Raw genomic sequence first — 22,618 nt, forward strand, 5'->3', positions numbered from 1 at the left:
AAACTTACAAACTATTTGGAACATTGTCAAGGAAGCTGCCATGATGGATTGACTCTTTGGGACTTGTTACCTGACAAACTCAGGCACAGACCAGTTGGGGGTCTGGTACCTGGTTCATCTACCTATGGGGGGGGGGGGAGATATGTGACGGTACTCACCATCACTATGAGTGAAAGACAGATAAGTAATAGGTTTGGACTGCTTCAATATTTGTCAGTAAAATCTTCATATAGAAATATGAAGATTTAATACCACCTTACACAGTGTATTCCATGCTTGGCTGTGAGAGAGACACAAAGACTGTCATTTGCAGACTTCCCTATTGTTTGTGTATTTGGAGGAAATATGTATTATGATAAAGTTTACCTGTCTGTTCCATTGTTAAATGTTAATGCCCTCACATTGTTCTGTCTAGATGGCTAGATAATTTGTTTAGTTCCTGTATACACTTTCATCTGTATATGGTACTGTAATCAGCCAGAGGGGAGGGATTGTATACACTGTATGAGAGTGTAAAACTCTGTTCCTATTGGATTGTGAATGTTACGTCCAGTCTTCAACAAGGTCCACCTGGGTGGTAAGTGAAAACTGTATATAAGTCTGTTCAATAAAGTTGTTCTAGAGTTTCTTCACCCTCAATCTAGAGTCCTATCTCTTATTGGGGGTATATGCTACAATGGATTGCTATGGTCTTCCATATTCCCTTAGAGAATCACTAATCTCTTGTAAGAGCTTGTGTAAGAGCTTGTTCTGCTGCACTCTCTGGGGAAAGAGAGGTTCACCCACAGGAACCTGGAGCCTTGTCGTAGGTCCAGGGTGGGTAGGAGATGGCGAGACCCTAACCATGCTGCGGCGGTTTGTGGGTTCTGAAGTGGTTACGGTGTCTGGTGGAATGCTTAGAGCCCTCGGAAAGCACTAGGAGCATCTGTCAACGGAGGTACCCGGTCAGGGTGCTGGTTGATCCGTTACAGACACGGTGTGACTTACACATGAGAGAGACCTGGGGAGCTGAAAAAGGAGTTTCTTGACCTCTCTAAAGTAAGCTGGGTTTCACGGGACCCCCGCCCAAAGTGACTGCCTTTGACCCCAAGAACACCATCCCCTCTGTCACACATGGAGGTGTAAACATTATGCTTTGGGGGTGTTTTTCTACTGAGAGGACAGGACAACTTCACTGCATCAAAGGGATGATGGACGGGGCGATGTATTGTCAAGTCTTGGGTGAGAAACTCCTTCCCTCAGCCATGGATGGGTATTACAGCATGACAATGACCCAAAACACACGGCCTAGGCAACAAAGGAGTGGCTCAAGAAGCACATTAAGGTCCTGGAGTGGCCTAGCCAGTCTCCAGACCTTAAACCCATAGACAATTTGTGGAGGGAGCTGAAGGTTCGAGTTACCAAATGTCAGCCTCAAAACCATAATGACCTGGAGAGGATCTGCAGAGGAGTGGGACAAAATCCTTCCTGGGATGTGTGCAAACCTGGTGGCCCACTACAAGAAACGTCTTACCTCTGTGGTTGCCAACAAGGGTTTTGCCACCAAGTATTAAGTCACATTTTGCGAAGGGGACAAATACTTATTTCACTCATTAAATACAAATCAATTTATAACTTTTTTGAAATGCGTTTTTCCTGGATTTTTTGTTGTTATTCTGTCTCTTACAGTTAAAATAAACCTACCATTTAACCACTTAAGCCCCAGCCCTATTTCGGACACTTTTTGTTCACGCGTTAAAACCAGTATTTTTTCCTAGAAAACTACTTAGAACCCCCAAACATTATATATATATTTTTAGCAAAGACTCTGGAGAATAAAATGTCGGTCATTGTAATATTTTTTATCACGCGGTATTTGCGCAGCGGTCTTTAAAGCGCCATTTTTTTGGAAAATTTTTGAAAAATCACATTTCACTAATTTTAAAAAATACTAAACAGAAAAGTTAGCCCATTTTTTTTGTATATTGTGAAAGAACATGTCACGCCGAGTAAATAGATACCCAACATGTTACGGTTTAAAATTGCGCCCCCCCGTGGGATCGCGACAAACTACGGTCAATAGAGATCTCAATCTGCGACGCTTTAAATTTATTTAACGGTTACCAGTTTTGAGTTAGAGTGTAGCTCTTTTTTTTTAATTATTGCTCACGCTCTGGCGATCGCGGCGATACCTCACATGTGTGGTTTGAACAGCGATTTCATTTGCGGCTCGACTTCCGTATACGTTTTTTTTTGTGCGCGAGCTAACGGTGACGGGGGCGGCTAAATTTTATTTATTTTTTTTCCCATTTATTTTATTTATTTTTTTAACTTTATTAAAGTTTTAAAAAAAAAAAAAAAATCTGATCACTTTTATTGCTGTCACAAGCAATGTAAACATCCCTTGTGACACCAATATGTAGTGACAGGTACACTTTATGGAGGGATCGAGGGTCTAAAAGACCCTAGACCCCTCCACTACACTTCCCTGTATGCAAAACGCCGAAAACAGCATTTTTGCATACAGCCGTTTTTCAAATTTGCCGCCTTTTGCGGCACAGTAACCCGGAAGTGACGTCATGGACGCCGCCTCCGGGTTACGTCATTGGAGACCCGATCGATGCCGTTTCCGGCATTCATCGGGACTCCATCCAGCCGGCGGACGTGCCGGCTGGGTGCTCGGGGCTCCCGGTGGGACGGGAGCCCCGGGCAAAGCCACGGAAGGCGGCGGGAGGGGGGGGACGTCCCCTCCCGCCCCCCCCCCCCCCGGGTACCGATCGAGCGGCTCCCGAGCCGCATCGGTCGGTACCGACGGAAAGTCAACCGTCGGCTCTAAACCACGGTACCGGGATGGTGCCTCTAGCTAGAGGCATCATCCCGGTACACTACCGCAAAGTTTACCGACGTAGACCTACGTTAGTATGCGGTAAGTGGTTAAATTAAAAACTGATCATTTCTTTGTTTGTGGGCTAATGTAGACAATCAGCAGGGGATCAAATACTTTTTTCCCTCACTGTACATTTTAGCCATGCATGAGTCTCTATGTCAGAAAATGGATAGTAAAATGTATTTGGATAGAGTGTTGAGGGGATTAGGACCTCAGATATTTATTGCTGTTTGTGTCCCCATTATTGAGAATCACCCTCTCTGTCTTAGTAACCATTGTTGTCACCAGGACAGGAATAGAGGGGAAATCTTCCAGTGGGGACACTTGATGCAGTGTCATCTGTCTTTGGAGAGATTGCCTCCCACTTCCTATTATGGCTACAGGCATGGCTAAGGAAAATCTTCACAAATGGGGGAAAAATGACAGGTTTTAGATGTTCCCCTCCCTATCTAAAATGAAAAAAAAGTTTTGGCTTTAGGTATACTCTAATTCTACATAAAGAAATCTAACAGACTTTCAATTAAATCCCGTTATCAAAATGACGATTTAATTAGGAATTGTTAGCATATATATTATGTTACTTTTCTAGCTAAATACTGTGAAGGATTCATTGCAGGTGCATTTATTGTGACATTTTGGCGCCCCCTACAGATCTTTTTTTGACACATTTTACAAATTATCTAGCTGTACTTGAATTCAATTACATTTCATATCTGATAGTTATAGGCATTTCCCACAAACCCTCACATCTTCTCTGTTCCTGTACACAACATTGTTTCTATAATGTCACAGGCTTGCTTAGCCCCTACACACCTGGCTATATATTTTATTATCTTCCCTGCTTCCCTTCTCATATCCTCTGTCTGTCTTTATCTTTGTTCTTTTCTCATTTATCTCTATCTTGTAAAATCACATTCCCCACAATCTCTTCTCTCTTTTCTTTTGTACCATTTTTCAACGTGCATGTTATCACATCCATCAACATCACCTTGTAATCAATAGTTTTGTCTTATTTTTTTTTGCAACCGTATATCCTGGATTCATCATCTATATTCCTATATTCATCTATCTGTTTTTTTATCTGTTTTGTTTGACCAGAGTGTCTAATCAGTATGGTGTGTTAATATTTAGGTATTGGCTAGATGGTTATTTTAATTTGGCAGCTCAATGACCAGGCCCTATGTTGCAATTCGGCACTGCGTTATTTTAACGGACAATTGCGCGGTCGTGCGATGCTGTACCCAAATTAAATTGACATCCTTTTTTCCCCACAAATAGAGCTTTCTTTTGGTGGTATTTGATCACCTGTGCGATTTTTATTTTTTGCGCTATAAACAAAAAAAGAGCAACAATTTTGAAAAAAAAAAAAAAACAATATTTTTCACATTCTGCTATACATTCCCAAAAAAAAATAAACTAAAAATTAAAATTTTTTTAACATTTTAGGCCAATTTGTTTTCTGCTACATATTTTTGGTAAAAAAAAAAATTGCAAAAAAGCATATTTTGATTGGTTTGCGCAAAAGTTATCGCGTCTACTAACTATGGGAAAGATTGATGTCATTTTTATTGTTTTTTTTTTTTTTTACTAGTAATGGCAGCCATCTGCAATTTTTTACGGGACTGCGACATTGCGGCGAACAGATCGGACCCCTAACTGACATTTTTGACACTTTTGGGGGGACCAGTGACATTACTAAAGTAATCAGTGCTAAAAATATGCACTGTTACTGTAATAATGCCATTGGTAGGGAAGGGGTTAATACTATTAATGATCAAGGGGTTAAATGTAAGCCTAGGGGAGTGATTCTAACTGTAGAGGGGCGTGGCTTGTGAGATCATCACAGAGACATGCGATCCTACATAGCAGGATCACATAGCCTCTGTGATCATCTAAGGGAGAATGACGGACAGCTGTGTTTACATCAGCTGTCCGTCCTTCTCTGTCAGCGGGGGGAGATTGCGAGTGGCCGGCGGCCATCGAAGCCGCCTGTCACACACACTGGCTCCCCAGCTCACCCCCTACAGTCCTCTGAGCGAGCGACGTAGTACTACATCCGTTTGCCCAGGAGCGGCTGCCTGCCGCAGTAAATCTGCGGTGGGCGGTCATCAAGTGGTTAAAAGGCATAAGAGCCCATTCCTCATACAGCATAGGCGTGCATAGCCTATTGCATTAGGAAGTGCACCCCGAAGCCCAGTCCTCATACAGCATAGGCGTGCATAACCTATTGCATTAGGGAGTGCACCCCAAAGCCCAGTCCTCATACAGCATAGGTGTGCATAGCCTATTGCATTAGGGAGTGCACCCCAAAGCCCAGTCCTCATACAGCATAGGCGTGCACCCCATAGCCCAGTCCTCATACAGCATAGGCGTGCATAGCCTGTTGCATTAGGGTGTTGACCCCCAAAGCCCAGTCCTCATACAGCATAGGTGTGCATAGCCTATTGCATTAGGGAGTGCACCCCAAAGCCCAGTACTCATACAGCAGAGGCGTACATAGCCTATTGCATTAGGGAATGCACCCCCAAAGCCCAGTCCTCATACAGCATAGGCGTGTATAGCCTGTTGCATTAGGGTGTGGACCCCCAAAGCCCAGTCCTCATACAGCATAGGTGTGCATAGCCTTTTGCATTGGGGAGTGCACCCCAAACCCCAGTCCTCATACAGCATAGGTATGCATAGCCTATTGCATTAGAGAGTGCACCTCAAAGCTCAAACACACATGTGTGTATACTGTATATACTGACAGTGTCAGTAGGGCAGACATTGGAGTCAGTAGGGCAGTGGATGGTGTGAGTAGTTTTTAATATTATTTATTTATTTTATTTATGTTTTATATGTCAGTATTATTTACTGTTATCAGCAGTTTTTTGGCAGGGGGGTTTTATGACTGGAAAAAAAAAACGAACTAGTCAGGTTTGAGAGGAGTTTTTCAGCTGTAAAAACGCTCTAACTCTGATAAAAGCTGAAAAAAGCGCTAAAAAAAAAAAGACGCTATTCTGCGTCTATCAGCGTTTTTGAGCCATAAGCTTTTATGGGAGTATAGTTTTGCTAAAAAAAAAAGCTAACAAATGCTACTGCCAAAAAAGGTTCAAAAACGCGGCTATTCAGCTTTTGTCAGCATTTTTGAGCCATAAGCTTTTATAGGAGTATAGTTTTGCAAAAAAAAATTTAAAAAAATGATGCAGCTAAAAAATGCTACTGCAAAAATGCTGAAAACTGACTCAACAGCTCCAGCTTTCTACAGCTTTCTACAGATAACGCTACTGCCTTTATAATGTCCAATGTGCATGAGGCCTAAACAGAGGGAATCTGCACCACACGGGCCGATTAGGGTGTGCCCAGGCACACCTGGCACTCCCTGTGCGCACACCTATGTAATACAGGTTTATTTACTAAAACAGTGATAAACAGTAAAAAAATATATAGTTCTCAGAGCAACTCATTAGAAGATTTCCTTTTTATTATTGCACATTGTTCTTTGTTAATGCACATTGTTCATTGTCTTTTTTTGCTGAATAATCAAGCACTTATGCCGTTTAATAAACTAAAAAGTAATTCCGTTCTATCTGGGACGTGAAAATTCAATACGAAATTCTCCACAGGGCGTACCACACTCCTCACAGACTTCACAAGCTACGGCCATCTCTGTCAGCAGCCTGTTGAAGATGTGACCCGTCACTCGGACAGGCACTATCAAAACATCTTCCTGACTTGTCCATTCATGGATGTTCTTGCAATAATAAACACGGTTACCCATGCCCATCTCACCCCAACGCCAAGATTGTGCTTTTTCTGTGCTAGAAAATCAATCACCATGCACTGGAAAAAAGCTTCTCCTCCTCTTGTTTTCTGGAAACGTCTAGTTAATTTGAACTGCCCGTTTACCAAGATACCTATAAAAATAAGGGCAGCAACAAACAACATAATAATGTATGGGCAAGATGGCTCACAGAACCATCTATCGTAGTAGATTTGGCACCTTGATGTTGTCTCCGGCTCTGAAGCTATCCAGTTCTTAGTTGCCTTGGACCCCTCTACCCTGATAAGATGCTGTACTATACATCTTACGGCATTGTGGACAGATACATGAGCCACCCTGTTAAGCCCCATACACACTATGAGAAACACACTATGAGAAAATCGGGCGAACGATTGGCTGGTTTTCTTCAATGTTTCACAGCAAGTCGAAACCGAGGATAGAAATAATGTACAAAAAATTCTCGTACGACCGTTTTTATTTTCTTGTTATTTGCTGTTTCTGATCATGTGCAGTCCTTCAGATCTGATATTTCTCATGCAAAAACAGTACACATTAAATTAAAATTGTTCATTCTGTTCCCATACCAGAACATTTTTGAAGTTTGTCCCTTTGGAAATTTTAGTTTGGAAGGTGGGAGTTGGCGAAAGTTGTGTACACACTATCTGAAAATCGTACAATCGTTCGTCGGACGAAAATGTTCGCCTGATTTTCTTATAGTCTGTACGAGCCAACAGGTACAGCTTTTGAGTTAAATGGATGTCTTTGTTTTTTTTTTTTCCACGAGTGACCCCCCCCCCCCCCTTCCTGTGTTGGTTGGTGGACCTGGAGTTTGTTCAACTTTTTTATTTTGCTTAAGAACCGATGTCTAAAAAAAAAAAAAATGTAATCAGTTTTTATTATATCACCATTTACCTACATGCCTTAGGTAATATACAGTACACAAATATAAAAAAAAACATACAATATTAGTACTACTCACCTTTATTGAAAAACCCTGAGAATATAAGGTGATATGAGTAAAGTATCAAATGGGGTTCCTGGGGCCCACCAGAAGAATCAAGAACAGGGACCTTCTTTCAAGTGGAGCTCAGCTGGGCGCTGTGATAGGTGACCACTTAAACCAATAGGAACAAAAATTAGGAGGTGCATGCCAGATCTAATGGTGACAGAAGCTGGTTGCTGTTTTGGGGATTTTTTGGGCACTTGGCAGGATATGCGGAGTTGTGAGTAGGAACCCGAATGCTCCTGCTATTGTATGTAATTAGCACAGTGGATAGTTTCATCCACCCACAGGTTCTGTTTAAGGAACAAATGGATGTATCTTCCATACAGTTTTAATACTTTGTTCAATATTTATTGCCTTTCATTCTGCTTGAAATATGTTTCTAGAAAGCACAGTCTGTTAAGCAGTCAAGTAATCTATAATTTAAATTCTCCGTTCCAATCAAGCCTTTTTCAAAGCTGTTCATTTCAAACTGGTATTTTTTCAAACTGTGAAATTATAAAAGCGTAAAATGTATTACTTTTCCTTACAGATAATGTGCAAAATGGGACTCATTTCAGAAAATGAAATATGGGTGCCTGAACCAGAGTCTGTGGTAAGTTCCATATTCTTCTTTAATTCATATAATTATTGAATTTGATGATATAGAGGTAAAAATGTAATTTCTCTTTTGTTCATTGACAGACAGAGCTCCTGATCTTGTTAACCATTGGGTTATACTGCTCCCTAAAGGAGTAGGACACTAGGCAGAAAAAAAGCATGGCTACACCTAGGGGCACTCCCAGGGGATTTACTCCCTCTCTCTGCTATAGGTACTCAGTTTTTTTCTGCCTAGTCAGGAGTAAGGACCTAGTCCCTTGCTGGGATCTCTGGTCCTGGCAATTTTTTATTTTTAGATAGAAAATGTTCTCCTGTTTTTTTCCTATGAGATCTACAATTATCTGCCGGACTGGGCGACGTGCTGGATAATCTAGATCCAGTGGTCACCCTAGTCTGGCCAGCGAGTGCGCGCAGACCTCAGCTGCGCGCTAGGTCGGCCGGGGCATAGATCCACCAGACGGGGGCTTGCCTGCGAGTTAAACGCCTTGCGAGGTTGCATATGACTGGGTCTCGGCCCGAGTTTCAGCGTTCCTCCTGGTCGACGGCCCTCCCATTTCGATGGCAAGAGGTTCTGTCTGGAGCACACCCATCTGGTTTCTGGTATGGTGAGTAGCTGTCCCCCCTCTCCCCCGGGAGGGTTTTGGGGTGGACGTGGGCCCCTCTTTGGGACGGTCAAATCCCCAGGTTTCCCTTCTTCCCGTCAGGTACCCCCCCTTCATCTGTCCCCCCTCCACTTATGCTTGGGCTGTGTGGGCAGTCTGGTCCACCTCCTGGAGTGGGGACAGGGCGCTGTACTGGCGATGTCTTATAGGGGCCTGTCTTTGGGACCTAGGGATCCCTCCTGGGTCCCTGGGAGCCTCGTGGTGCTGCACGGGGCTGCCATTTTGTTGTAGCCTGTGTGCTCAATGCACAGCGACCATGTTTGTATAGTCTGGTGGCCATTTGCAGTGGTTTGCCATTGAAAATAGCAGCAGTCATGACTGATGATTTTGTTTTTTTGTGGTGGGAACCCCTCCTCATCCCCTGGTGCTGTTTCTTGGATCTTTTCACTTCCTGATCGCCGCACATAGAGTGCAGATTATCTTGGTGCTGCGGGTGCCTGTTTCTGCCGGTGGGGTCCCCCTGGTGACTCATGGAGTCTCTGGAGCACATCTCCCCACCTGATCTTCTCCCTGAGGCTGTGGGGCCCACCAGGTCCCAACCATCCATTGATGCAAAGACGGCTGTCCTGGAGTCCTTTGTGTCCTTGTGGTGGAGGTGGTTTTCAGGCAACGGGCTAGCAAAAAGCACCCCCGCCTTCCCCTGCCTCATCAGTCTCATCAGATCCTGAATCTGCTTAGGCTGCCGCTGACGTGGGTCTCCCTGCTGGGTCTGTAACCATGCGCCCGGAATCCTCAAATAGTGAGGATGAATTCTCCACATCTGCAACCGCGCACAGAAAGGCGCTGGTGGAAGCACTGATTGTATCTGTGCGTGAGACCTTAAAGATGGAGGATGCAGCTGTGACGGAGGCGCAGGTTCTCTTTGGCACTTACAAGCTATCCAGAGTGGCAAAGGTGTTTCCTTTCCCCGCCTATTTTGACAGAATTGATGCTAAAGAGTAGGGACGACCAAAGGGTCCCCTTGGGGTCCCTAAGCGATTTGCTAGGCGATACCCCTATGAGCAGTCCCTTCTTAAGTAGTGGACTGTTCCACTAGTGGTGGACCCTCCAGTTTCCAGATTCAACAAGGCAACCATGATTCCGGTTAAAGAGTCCCCAACCTTTAAGGATCCGGCTGACAGGAAGGCAGAGGCTGTGGCCTACAATATGTACACTCTGGCTGGTTTGGCACTGAGGCCAGTATTCACCATTGCCCTGGTGTTGCAAACTCTGACTGAGTGGGCTAAGCTTTTATCCCGTGACCTCTAGGTAGAACAGCTCCCCCTGCCTTTGCTGAGCTGGCAGACCAGCTGGTCCAGGGACTGCAGTTTATCTGTGATGCCTCTTTGAATGTGGCTCCCCGAGTGGCTGAGCTCTCTGTTTCGGCAGTGATCCTTCAGCGTGCACCAGACTTCGAAAAAGGCCTCGACTGATCTCCCCTTTCAAGGAGATCGCCTGTTTGGAGCTACCCTGGATGACATCATTAAGGGTCTCACAGGGGGTAAGAGTACCTTTCTTCCGCAGGCTACTAAGGACAAGGACCCTCGTCGTAGACGTGGGCCCTCTTTCTCGGCTCATAAGAAGTTTTTTCCTCCCTCAGGATCGACGGACAAGGGCTCGCAGCCTTCCAGGGCCTCCTCTGGAGGATCCAAATGAACTTGGTCTGGCAAGCCAAGAGCTGGCTTCTCCAGACCCACGGACAAGGCACCTTCAGCATTAAGGTGCGCCCTCACCCCTATCAGGGGTGGGGAGACGTCTTCTCTGGTTTCTGGACCCGTGGACTTCCCTGGTACAAGACAAGTGGGTCCACGGAGTCATTCAGTTCAGCTACAAGATCGAGTTTCACTCTTGTCCCCCGGCAAGGTCCTTTCCTTCACACCTGCGCCTGTCCCCGGACCGCTTACAGGGTCTGTTTAGGGTGGTACAAGACCTTTTACTTCAAGGGGTGATTGTCCTGGTTCTGACTTTGGAACGTTTTCAGGGTTTTTACCCAAACCTGTTTACAGTTCCCAAGAATAAAGGCAAGGTGCAATCCTAAGCCTCAAAGGCGCTGAACTGCTTTGTGTGGGTGCAGAAGTTCAGGATGGAGTCCATTCTCACGGTGGTGGCATCTCTGTATCAGGGGGATTTTCTTGCCTCTATAGTCATCAAGGATGCTTACCTTAACATTCCTATATGTGCCGGTCACCAGCGATTCCTCTGCTTTGCCGTGGGAGAGGAGCATTATCAGTTTGTGACGTTACCCTTTGGTCTCACCTCTGCTACTCAGGTCTTCACAAAAGTGTTAGCCCTGGTGCTAGCATTGTTGCGCCAACAGGGGATCACTGTACTGGGCTACTTGGACAACCTTTGTGAGCGGAGTCTCCTACTGCTCTGGTGGAAAACCTGGAAATCACCAAACTAACTGTGTGGGAGTTCGGCTGGATTCTGAAGTCTGCTCTGGTTCCATCCACAAAGCTGGACTATCTGGATCTGACTCTGGACTCTGCCTTAGCCAGAGGGCTCCTTCCCCTGGACAAACAGAAATTGCAGGCTGTGATTTGTCTCCTGTTGTCCAGCAGATGGTCATCCCTCCAGGACTTGCATGCGGGTGCTGGGCCTGATGGTGTCTACCTTCGAGGCGGTTCTGTTTGCACAGTTCCATACGAGGTCCCTGCAAGGGAGATTGTGGCCAAATGGAACAAGACTCCGAAGTCTCCGGGCAATCAGATCTGGCTGAACCGGGGATTGAAGGAGTCCCTGTTATGGTGGCTTCGTTCTCCGGTGCTTTGGCTGGGCAAATCCTTCCTCCCCTTGTATTGGACAGTGGTCACCACGGATGCCAACCTGTCCAGCTGGGGAGGCGTCCTCGGCAAAAGTTCTGCTCAGTGGCTCTGGACACTGTAAGAGTCCAGACTACTGATCAATGTCTTAGAGCTCTGAGCAATTGGACTGTGCCTGACCATTGGACGGATCGTCTTCAGAGATGTCCAGTGCGCATTCAATCAGACAATGCCATGGCCCTGGCTTATGTCAATCACCAGGGGGGCACAAGAAGTGTCGTGGAGGCTCTGGAGGTAGCCGTCATTCTAAGGTGGGCAGAACAATTTGTTCCAGCCCTCTCTGTCATACACATTCTGGGAGTGGAAAACTGGCAGGCCTATTATCTCAGTCGGCAGGCGTTGGACCAAGGGGAGTGGTCCTTTCATCCGGAGGTGTTTCATCAGTTGTGTCTCCGGTGGGGCATCTCCGCGATGGATCTGTTGGTATCTCAGCTTAACAGAAAGGTGCAGAGTTTTGTGGCCTGGTCACGCAATCCTCTGGCGGACGCCACAGACGTGCTGGTGGCCCCATGGGGTCAATATCATCTGATTTTTTCCTTCCCTCCTCTCAAGCTTCTGCCAAGACTTCTTCACAGGATTGAGGCCAAAGGGATTCCGGTCATCTTAGTGGCTCCAGACTGGCCCCGACGGGCTTGGATACGCCGTTCTGGTGTGGCTGGTCGCCGACGTTCCTTGCAAGCTTCCTCTCAGGGAGGATCTGCTGTCCCAAGGACCAATCTTCCATCCTGCTTTACAGTCGCTAGCTTTGATGGCTTGGCTGTTGAACGCCAGGTGCTGATGGATAGAGGTTTGTCTGCATCTGTGATTTTAACACTGTTAAAAGCTAGGAAATCTATTTCTTGGAAGATCTACCATCGTACGTGGAAGACTTACATTGGGTGGTGTGAGTCTCTTAGGGTTCATCCTCGCTCTTTCTCAGTGACTCAGGTCTTGACCTTCCTTCAATGGGGCAGGTTAAGCAGAAACTGGCCTTGAGTACTATCAAGGGTCAGCTATCGGCTCTAGCGGTCTTCTTTCAATGACCCTTGGCCACATACTCCCTGGTGCGTACTTTTCTTTAGGGAGTTAGGCACTTGGCTCCTCCAGTGTGTTCTCTGTTGCCGCCTCGGGACCTCAATTTGGTGCTCTCAGTCCTTCAAAGCCTCCTTTTGAGAATCTTCGGTATATTCTCCAGCTTAGGCTGTCCCAGAAGGTTGCCTTCTTGATGGCTATCACTTATGCGTACAGGGTGTCAGAATTGGTGGCGTTATCCTATCGTTCACCTTATTTGGTGATTCACAGAGATAAGGTGGTTCTTCATCCCTGTCCGTCGACCTTCCAAAGGTTGTCTCTAAATTGAATTTGAATAAAGACATTGTGTTGCCTTCCCTGTGCCCCAGGCCAAAACATCCGAAGGAAATTGCTTTGCATGCCTTGGATGTGGTCTGGGCGATTAGGGTGTACCTGGCAGCTACGGAGTCTTTTAGGAAGTCGGTAAGGTTTGTCCTCTATCTCTGCGACCATTTCCAGATGGATTAGACAGACAGTGATTCAGGCCTATTCCTTCAACGGTCAGGTTCCTCCTTTCCCTGTCAAGGTGCACTCTACTCGGGTGCTCAGTGCCTCCTGGGCCTTCTGTCATCAGGTGTCTGTGACACAGGTTTGCAAGGTGGCCACCTGGTCGTCGGTGCACACTTTCACAAAGTTCTAAAAAAAAGTGGATGTGTTGGCATCTGCGGATGCTTCCTTTGGCTGCAAGATTTGCTGGCTGCTGTTTAGAGGACCTGATCCTCCTTAAGGCTCCGTTCACATGTTAGCGTATGGATCACGGGCAGAACCGCCGCGGTTCCGCCCGCGATCCGGAGATTATTGCAAATCGCGGGACGCCTGTGCGTTGCCCGTTGATTTGCAATAGACCCCCTAACGCTTAGCGATGTTGCCGCGATTTCCGCCTGCCGAATCGCGGTAACATCGCGCAAAAAAAAATCGCGGGACGCATTACGACCAAAAAAGTACAAGAGCTTCTTTGTATCGTATTGCGTCCCGCAATTTTTTTTGCGCGATGTTACCGCGATTCGGCAGGCGGAAATCGCGACAACATCGCTCAGCGTTTGGGGGTCTATTGCAAATCAACGGGCAACGCACAGGCGTCCCGCGATTTGCAATAATCTCCGGATCGCGGGCGGAACCGCGGCGGTTCTGACCGTGATCCATACGCTAACATGTGAACGGAGCCTAAGGGTGTATTGTTTTTTTCAGGTGAGCCCCAGTTGTTTTGGTTGAGCTCTGTTTACCTGGTTGGCTATAGTTAGCCTTGGGAATTTATTTTTCGCTGTTCCCACCCCTCATGTTTAACACTGCTTTGGGACGTCCCAATGGTTAAGAAGATCAGGAGCTGTGTCCGTCAATGAACAAAAGAGAAAATTTGACTTTTGACTTACCATAAAATCCATTTCTCTGATGTTCACTGATGGACACAGCACCCACCCCTCTGTGGAGTTGTAATTCTTCTGACACTGCTTGTAACAAAACTGAGTAACTATAGCAGAAAGAGGGAGTATATTCCCTGGGACTGCCCATGGCGTAGCCAGACCTTTTTTCTGCCTAGTGTCCTAATCCTGTAGTGGGCAGTATAACCCAATGGTTAAGACGATCAGTAGCTGTGTCCGTCAATCAACATCAGAGAAATGGATTTTACAGAAAGTCAAAAATCCCATTTTTGTAAAACACCAGCTTGTTAATTTCCCTCTAATTCCTTCTAGCTGAGCAGTAGATGTCAAGCTCTGCGGGAACAGCTGATGGAAATTGAAATGGGTGGGAAGCAGCTGTAGGATAATGGTACTAATGATTATCATTTGTAAATAAGATAGGACTTTGTCGTGAACACACAAGTCATTATAACATGTTAGTATTACAACACATTGCAGCTGATTGCTTTTCAACAACCTTTCACTCCACTGTTCTGCTGACTCATTCTTCATATTGCTTTTCTTCAGTTTGCATTTACCTGTAATCTGCCATTATCTGTTGTGGTTGATTTTCCAAAACTGGAGAGTACAGAATCTGGTGCAACTCTGCATAGAAAATGACCAGCTTCCATTTTTTTTTTTTTTTTGTCAAAGCTTGAAGTTAAAAGCTGATGGACTATAATGCACAGCTTCACCAGATTTTGCACTCCCCAGTTTTAGTAAATCAACCCCATTGTGTCACTAAAATAAAGATTGATAATAAAGCTGCCCATGCAAAGAAAACCCTGGATACTCCCCTCTCCTGCCGTCCATAGCACTGATTTCTGCAGTAGTAAAGAAATAAAATGCCAGTTAATCATTCTGCAGAATCTGACACACCACTCCTGCTCACTACAAGCTACAGTAATGGCATAGTGCCATTGGATTGAACTATTGAGGGCAGCGGTGGACTAGAAATCTGAACCTCCCCGAAGTGCTGGATAATGCAGGATCTCAAGGAAGCAGGTAAAATAATTTTACTGGGTTAAAAAAAAAAACTATTTCTAGTAATATAACAGTTAGTTATTTGGTGGGGCTCACCAGGGAGAGGGTTTTAGGACCCTCTCTGCACACTAAATTCAAGGAATAGTAGCAGGTAGTATACTAAAAGTTTCTGTGTTGTTCTCTATGTGTGATTGCAGTGTTGTTTCTTGATGAGTAGAACTGACTTGCGTCGTTTCTTATTGTATTAGGTGATATTGGGCTCCATTCACAAAGCGGTATCTTACCAAGTGTGCAGTAAAATACCGCACAGCATTTTTCAAAATGTTTTTGGCGTTCACCAAAAAACGCTACTAAAATACTGTATGAATTATTTTATGAAGTCATGCATTATTTTAATAGTGAAAACATGCAATAATTTAAAACCTGCTGACAGCTAAATGTAAAAAAAGAATTGCCAGCAGTGAAAAATTAAGAAAAAAAAAAAACAGCGTGGGGTCCCCCTTCCCCCAATTTATACCAGACTTTTCGGGTCTGGTATGCAATTTTAAGGGGAACCCCATGCTAAAACTAAAAAAAAAAATGATATGGGGTCCCCACCCAAAATCCATACCAGACCCTTATCTGAGCATGCAGCCCAGCAGGTCAAGAAAGGGGGGGGGCACCAACCTCCTCCTGAACCATACCAAGCCACATGGGTGGGGATGCATGATGTGGACAAGGGCCTCTTCCCCACAACCCTGGCTGGAGGTTGTGGGAGTCTGCAGGTCGGGTGCTTATCGGAATCTGGAAACCCCATTTAACAAGGAAGCCCCCCGGCCCCCATTACCACAAAAAAAAGTGTAGTGTAAAAAAAGACAGGAGGCAGTTTATTTTTTAAAAAAATGTCCCCCGGTGTAGATCCATCGTCAATCACGTTGCCTGCTGTCACCGCTGACCTTTAGAAAAAAAAAAAAAATCTCCGCCTCCGACAAAGGCTTCCGCTGCATGACAGTTCTTTAAAAACTCAAAAACTGCCTCCTGTCTTTTTTTACACTACACGCAGACCGCCGCCAACCACTGCCCAGGGGTGTGGGGAAGAGTCCCTTTTCCTTTTTTACCGAGCATTTTCAGTGTTTGGCAGTAAATACCGCAGAATGGTATAGTAGATTGACAGTTTCAGGATCGCATGCAGTATTTAGGAAAAATGCACTTGGATACCTACATATCGCATGCTATCTGGTTCTGTGAATGGAGCCCACTATGTGTAATCCACTTATACAGAAGCAGTGGAAGTGGAAGGAGAGCTCAGACTAGTGTCTTATGCTTTGCAGGGTAATCTGCACTGCAAACACATGTAACACACAAAATTTAAAAGATTAAAAAAACAGCTTTAATAGAAAAAAATATATTATACTCACCTAAGGTCCTGGGGAACACTAAGTACTTCAAATCTTGCATGGATGCTGCAACACAGTGTCTTCTCTGTGTCACAGTCAAGGGTCAGGCTCAGAGACCAGTAGTAATAGCAGTAGAAAGGCTCCCACCAAATAGCTGAAAAAGTACAAAAGCAGGTCACCCTGGCACATAACACAGGCTCAACTGAGGTGTGGGGTTTAAACACTAACCGCAATTCACCAGGTTTCCTGATGGAGATGGGTTTTACTGCGTACAAGTACCAGGTCCTCAGGATCGCCTCACCAGGAGGTGAGCAAGCTGAGGTCCAGTAGCAGATATAGCAGGTAGGGATCAAGCAGAAGCATGATCAATAAACAAGCCAAAGGTTAGTAACAAGTGGTTGCAGGTTTTGAACGAGCAAACGCACAATTGAGGAACAAGCCAAAGGTAGGTAATGAGTGGTAGTGGAGATAAGGACAGCTGCAGGTGCACAAAGGAGCAAGATATCGGCTGGATAGAGCACCCTAATCTGGCAAACAGGAAGTGCAAAGGCAGTGGTTAAATAGGAAGTTCATGGGAGGAGCAAGTGGTTCAATGTTGACCAGAAACAATGTACAAGACAAGGTTATTCAAGGATTCAGACAGGATGCTGTCCAGTATCTCAGGTGGCTCAGCCAGCAGAGCTATTGCCAGACTAAGCTAAGGTTGTGGGTTTAGATCCCCATCCTGACACTATTTGGAGAACTCTACATTACCCAAATCTTGCCAAAAGGGTGTTTAAACATTTTAGGTGCAAGGTTCACTTTAATATTACATCACTTTTATATTACTAATATTATACTTTAATATTAGAAAGTAAGCCTTGCCTTATTTTCAACTAGTTATACTCGAGAGAAGTGCTAATTTACTCATTTTAAGTGACTGAAATTTTTGCAGATATGTCTGACCTGAGAATTGTATGATTCTCTGAAAATTGGAAGACTTTACATTGATATATATCAAGGTGAATTATTGCATTCTGCAATTTTCCTGATTTGTAAATCAATTTGCTCATCATTATTTGTAACAGACCCACTTTGTAATGCTTGTGTTATTTTGTAGTTGGTCTTTAATTTTACCTATACTTATCATTTATACATAAATCATCCAGCAGAGTTGTAAAGTTTATACAGCCTTTTTTAAGTCATATTCATAGGGGGTCAGATATTACTTTTAGAAATGCCTCAATGTTATCAAAAAGACACATCTTTACGGGATACAAGAATCCAAGTAAATTGAATCCCTTACTGTGTAACATTTAGCTGCTAAAGCTGTGTATCATAATCAATTTTTCATGAAATCCTTTTTCTGCTTCTTTTCATCTTTTTTTCTCCTTCTATTTATACTTTTTTACATCTTAATAGATTAGGTAGGACCTATCACTCAATACCCAGTGTGGGTGGCCATCATCCCCATTAATAGCCCTTTTTACATCTTAAAGCTGCTGACCTCTAGTCTCTTACAACCACTCTGTCTCCATGCACCCACTGCAGTATTAGTTACACATGATTGTTTAAGGTGAACCTTGTATTAAAATGCAATGAACGTTCACATTTTCCGGACCCCCCCCCCCCCTTTCGCAGATTACCTACTATTGGTACTGTAAAAAAAAAAATTATAATTAATTTAACCCCGTCTTACATATTAATGGGTGTAATGTTCATTCTGGGAACAATCCTGGGGAATACAGAGCAGGCAAAACCTTGCAAGAAAATACTCAGGCAGTTGCAAGAGCGTCTTCTCCCAAGCTTTAGGCTGCTCTGTACTGCCCAGGATCTAGTTAGAAGGAGAGTAATATTATCTTTGCATAAACACAAATAGAATAGAAGGGCGAGGTAAGTTTATGGCCTCATACACACAGGGCATTTGAAAAAATGAGCTTCAAAGCCAGGGCTGACGCCAGGAAAAAGCAGCTGTAAAACGCGCTTTTAGAAGCATTTTGCATTGGCGTTAATGTGCATTTAACCACGTTTAGCAGCGTTAGCGTTTAGCAGCCTTTCTCTGCCCTCTTTGATTTTCCACTCTCAAATCCAAACTACTATAGCTTAAAAATGCTTGACTCGGCTTAAGGCTGTATACAGGGTTAACACGCGTTTAGCCGCATTTAGGCGCATCAGGTGTTTTTACAGCCTAACGGTGCTGCTGCTGGGTTTTTTTTATGGCTTGAAAACGCCTATGCCACTTACAGCTCCTAAAAGGCTGTGTGTGCATGAGGCCATAGAATAACATGCAGGGGCGTTTTAAGCTGCAAAAAAAAAGTCTGACGCTCCTAAAAGCAGCTGTACAAATGCCCTGTGTGCATGAAGTCTACATCTACCAATTATAGGTGATTTTGAAGGGAAAGGGAGCCTAAACAGTGTAAGCAGACTTCTCATCATACTGCAAGGTTCACTTTAAGCCTCCTGGTAGTGACAGCAGTGGATCATTACTGCACAATGTGTCTCATGACAACCCAGGGGCACAATTTAAAGACAGTGGTACCCCCATAAAATTAGATGCCTGGGTAAAAGCCTTCATGGCAGAATAACCAGGTATAAGTTAAACAGTTCAGACTTAGGGCCTATGCCAGTGATGGCGAACCTTGGCACCCCAGATGTTTTGGAACTACATTTCCCATGATGCTCAACTACACTGCAGAGTGCATGAGTATTATGGGAAATGTAGTTCAAAAACATCTGGGGTGCCAAGGTTTGCCATCACTGGCCTATGCCAATGGGCTTTTGTTCACTTCAAGCAGATTTTTTATCCCCATACAAGTCTATAGGAATGCAAAACCTGTTGAAGCAGGTCAAAGGAAATCAGTTTCAGCCCAAATGCGCATGTAAATACAAATTTTGAATGATCTCAGAAGCATCTCACACTGATGTCCAGCTGATGCCATTGACACAGGCCCAAAAACTATCTACACAGGCCCATAAAAGACTGACAACAACAGCAACTACTTTAACATGTTGCAGTTTATGAGAGTCTTCATTGTTTTAGATCTACTTTAATAATGCAATTCCCTTTTTCTGTGTTGTAATGTGTTCAGGAAAAAAAGATGGGTATTTTTTAATGAATTATGGATATTTTTTAATGAATTCTTATAAACAGCAGGAATGACATGTATGAACTTCAAAAGTAATTTGCATGACAAACCATCTAACAAATGATCTTTACCTTGTAGGATGTCCCTGCATTGCCATTCAACAAATCTTTTTTGGAAAGAAATCTGCCATCTCCTCAAGGTTTAGTGAGGTTCATTGGCTTCTCTACTTTCTTAGCAGTGGCCACTCTTGGATTCTTCGCACACAAGAAAGGATTTGTTTTTCGAGTTTAATATTATTTTTTGTTATTTTCATTTGACCAAGTCTTCATGAAAATCAACCACTTTGGTATTTGGATGTATCCATTTTTAGAATCAGATTTTAAATGTGTTCATAAACTGGACAAACCCATTTTTATTGCTTCATAGATTCTTGGATTTACTGATAAAAAAGAAAAAAAAAGAAAAGAAAATCTTTTAAAAATTAACTTAAAAAGTGATCATAAATAATACCTCCCAAAGATAAAACAATAGCTATGAGATTTTAACATGTAATTTAACAAAAAGTGCAGTAGATCATCTGTTATTGGTTGTAATGTATCCTTGGGTTTATGTACCTGAGCAATAAAGTAGCTCAGGATAGAGAGCAGGCCAAGAACATGCAGTAAATGGTTTCATCAACCATAAACTTTCTGTGTGACCCTTAAAAATGATATGGAATAATGCACCCATACTGTAAAGCATAAAGATGTTGATAGGCATCAAGTCAAGTAGTTCTAAAAACATTTACCTATTATCCACTGTTAAATAGATCCTTACTTAGGTTGCTAAGAAAATAAAAAAACTGCAAGTTCCATAAATAACCCTTAGTTATTTTTTAGAGCTTATGAGGATCTGTCATCATTAGGGCTCATGTACACAGGTGTGCAATTTGGTGTATCAGATCCACACATTATATGCATCCAAACGCAGCAGTATTTTATCCTATACTTACCAGACTGAAAGGCCTTTGATGGCAGAAGAGCCGTTAGCTACAAAGCTAAGGAAACTATCAGATAAAGAACCTACTAAGCATAGCCTTTAAAGTGAATTTGAGGGCAAAAAAAAAGCAAATACAGTGAATCTTTGTAAGATCTGCATATTGTCTCATGTTTTATTCTTTTAAAGACCCAGCATACACTTTAAACATAAAAACTTTACATTGAGCTGAGAGTACTCATGTTTTGATAAGACATCAAGCTACCGTATATACTCGAGTATAAGTCGAGTTTTTCAGCATGTTTTTTTATGCTGAAAAAGCCCCCCTCGGCTTATACTCGAGTCACGGTCTTACCTTTTCCGCGGTCAGTGCGCATGCGCCGCCGCAGCTGGGGAAAGCCCATACAAGTTCAGGTATTTCCGGGCAGACGGCGCATGCATGGTGACGTGTTGACGCCGGTTTTTAAATGTAAGGCGGAAAGGTAAGTGAGACTCCTCCGCACACAGCCCCTGCATCTCCCCAGGAGGTGCAGTGCTGCGGGCATGGTACAGGAGATTCTCCTCTACCATGCCCACAGCACTGAATATCCTGTGCCATGCCTGTACCATATACTGTGCCATGCCTGAACCATATACTGTGCCATGCCTGAACCCTATACTGTTCCATGCCTGTACCATATACTGTGCCATGCCTGAACCATATACTGTACCATATCCTGTACCATCTCCTCTACCATGCCTGTACCATCTCCTGTACCATGTCCGCAGCCCCTGCACCATGCCCGCAGCCCCTGTTTTGGGTCTCGTGGTTGTCCAGTTGGGTCCAGTAGCTGCTGCATTTCCCCGCCCTAGGCTTATACTCGAGTCGATATGTTTTCCCAGTTTTTTGTGGTAAAATTACGTGCCTCTGCTTATATTCGGGTCGCCTTATACTCGAGTATATACGGTACTCTATGTGTTAACGGTATTAAATCTTGTAGATGATACAAGATCTAGTGAGTGGACAATATGATGTCAAAGTGAACACTCTCTTGCCTTGCAGCTGTTGGTTCAGGATTTTAACCTCATTAGCATGCAGTTTGTACTTTTCCTGTGTGCTCTTATGGATTTCCTCCCACAATCCAAAGGCCTACTTTCTTGGCTTGGCCAAATGCCTTCATCTCAAGCGTGCCCTTGTGTGTACATGTGGTTGAGACTTCAGATGTGACCTTCATATGTCAGCATGTAGTATTTTCAGTTAAAAATATTGGTCGAATATGTGTCAGAATATATAATAGAATAGTTCTTAACAATAAATTATATTTAATAAGATAAAACATTATGCTATGTTCTTTTTAATCAATCTGCCAAAACAATTACTTTGTAATGTATACCAGAGAGTATGTCTCTTCCATTTGTTTCCTAAATCTCTTTGGGACTTCAGTCTGCACGCTTATCATGGTAATAATGAATTCTACCTTCCCTTTTAGATTTACAGTTTATTGTATATTAGGGAGGAGACAGACTGGAGATACTAGAATGTGAGCAGGAACACCCTAAAGCGTAAACAAGGTTGGAACAGATCAAGGGACTAAAGCTGGCCATGCATGATTCAGTTTTTTTTGTTCAGGAAGCCGAATAAACTGAACCCATTCCCCCATCCACACATTTAATGTGGATGTGGGAATCTTTCCCACTGTATCTTTGAATTTTGACAGCAGGACAAAACACACTAATCACACTGCAACAGATTGGCTGCATGCGCTGATCGAGCAAAAATTTACCAACATGCTGGTTCATTAGAAGTTGATTGAAGAACAGGAATAACCATACATGGATCTTAATTTGGCCAGTTCCAGCTGAACCAAGCAAATTTTGATCCATGTAGTGCCAGCCTAATACAGTGATGTAACAATAACCTTAGCAGCCCATGCAGGCACTATGGGCTGTGGGATGGGAGGATTAGAGAGGCTGTTAAAGAAAATTAAATTGTGAAGGTTTCTGTATAGAAGGGCTGAAGTCAGGCCTCAGGATCATTGCTAACCACAGGTCCCCTTAAAGCCAAACTTTACCCAACCCCCCTGTCACAACACTCCT

General features: G+C 43.9%; 1 protein-coding gene across 1 annotated transcript in view; it reads left to right on the top strand.

The window, feature by feature from the left end:
• LOC309547666 (amine oxidase [flavin-containing] A-like) overlaps window positions 1-20,798 on the top strand; it is a 223,767-nt gene extending 202,969 nt beyond the window's left edge. The window contains exons 14-15 of the mRNA XM_082247561.1: window positions 8,165-8,227; window positions 19,706-20,798. Coding sequence (XP_082103687.1) covers window positions 8,165-8,227; window positions 19,706-19,858 — 216 coding nt within the window. The 3' untranslated portion in view covers window positions 19,859-20,798. The remainder of the gene's footprint in view (window positions 1-8,164; window positions 8,228-19,705) is intronic.
• Window positions 20,799-22,618: the final 1,820 nt, after the last annotated feature.

This window comes from Pelophylax lessonae (assembly GCF_965119305.1).
Source record: "Pelophylax lessonae genome assembly, chromosome: 2".
NCBI lineage: Eukaryota > Metazoa > Chordata > Amphibia > Anura > Ranidae > Pelophylax > Pelophylax lessonae.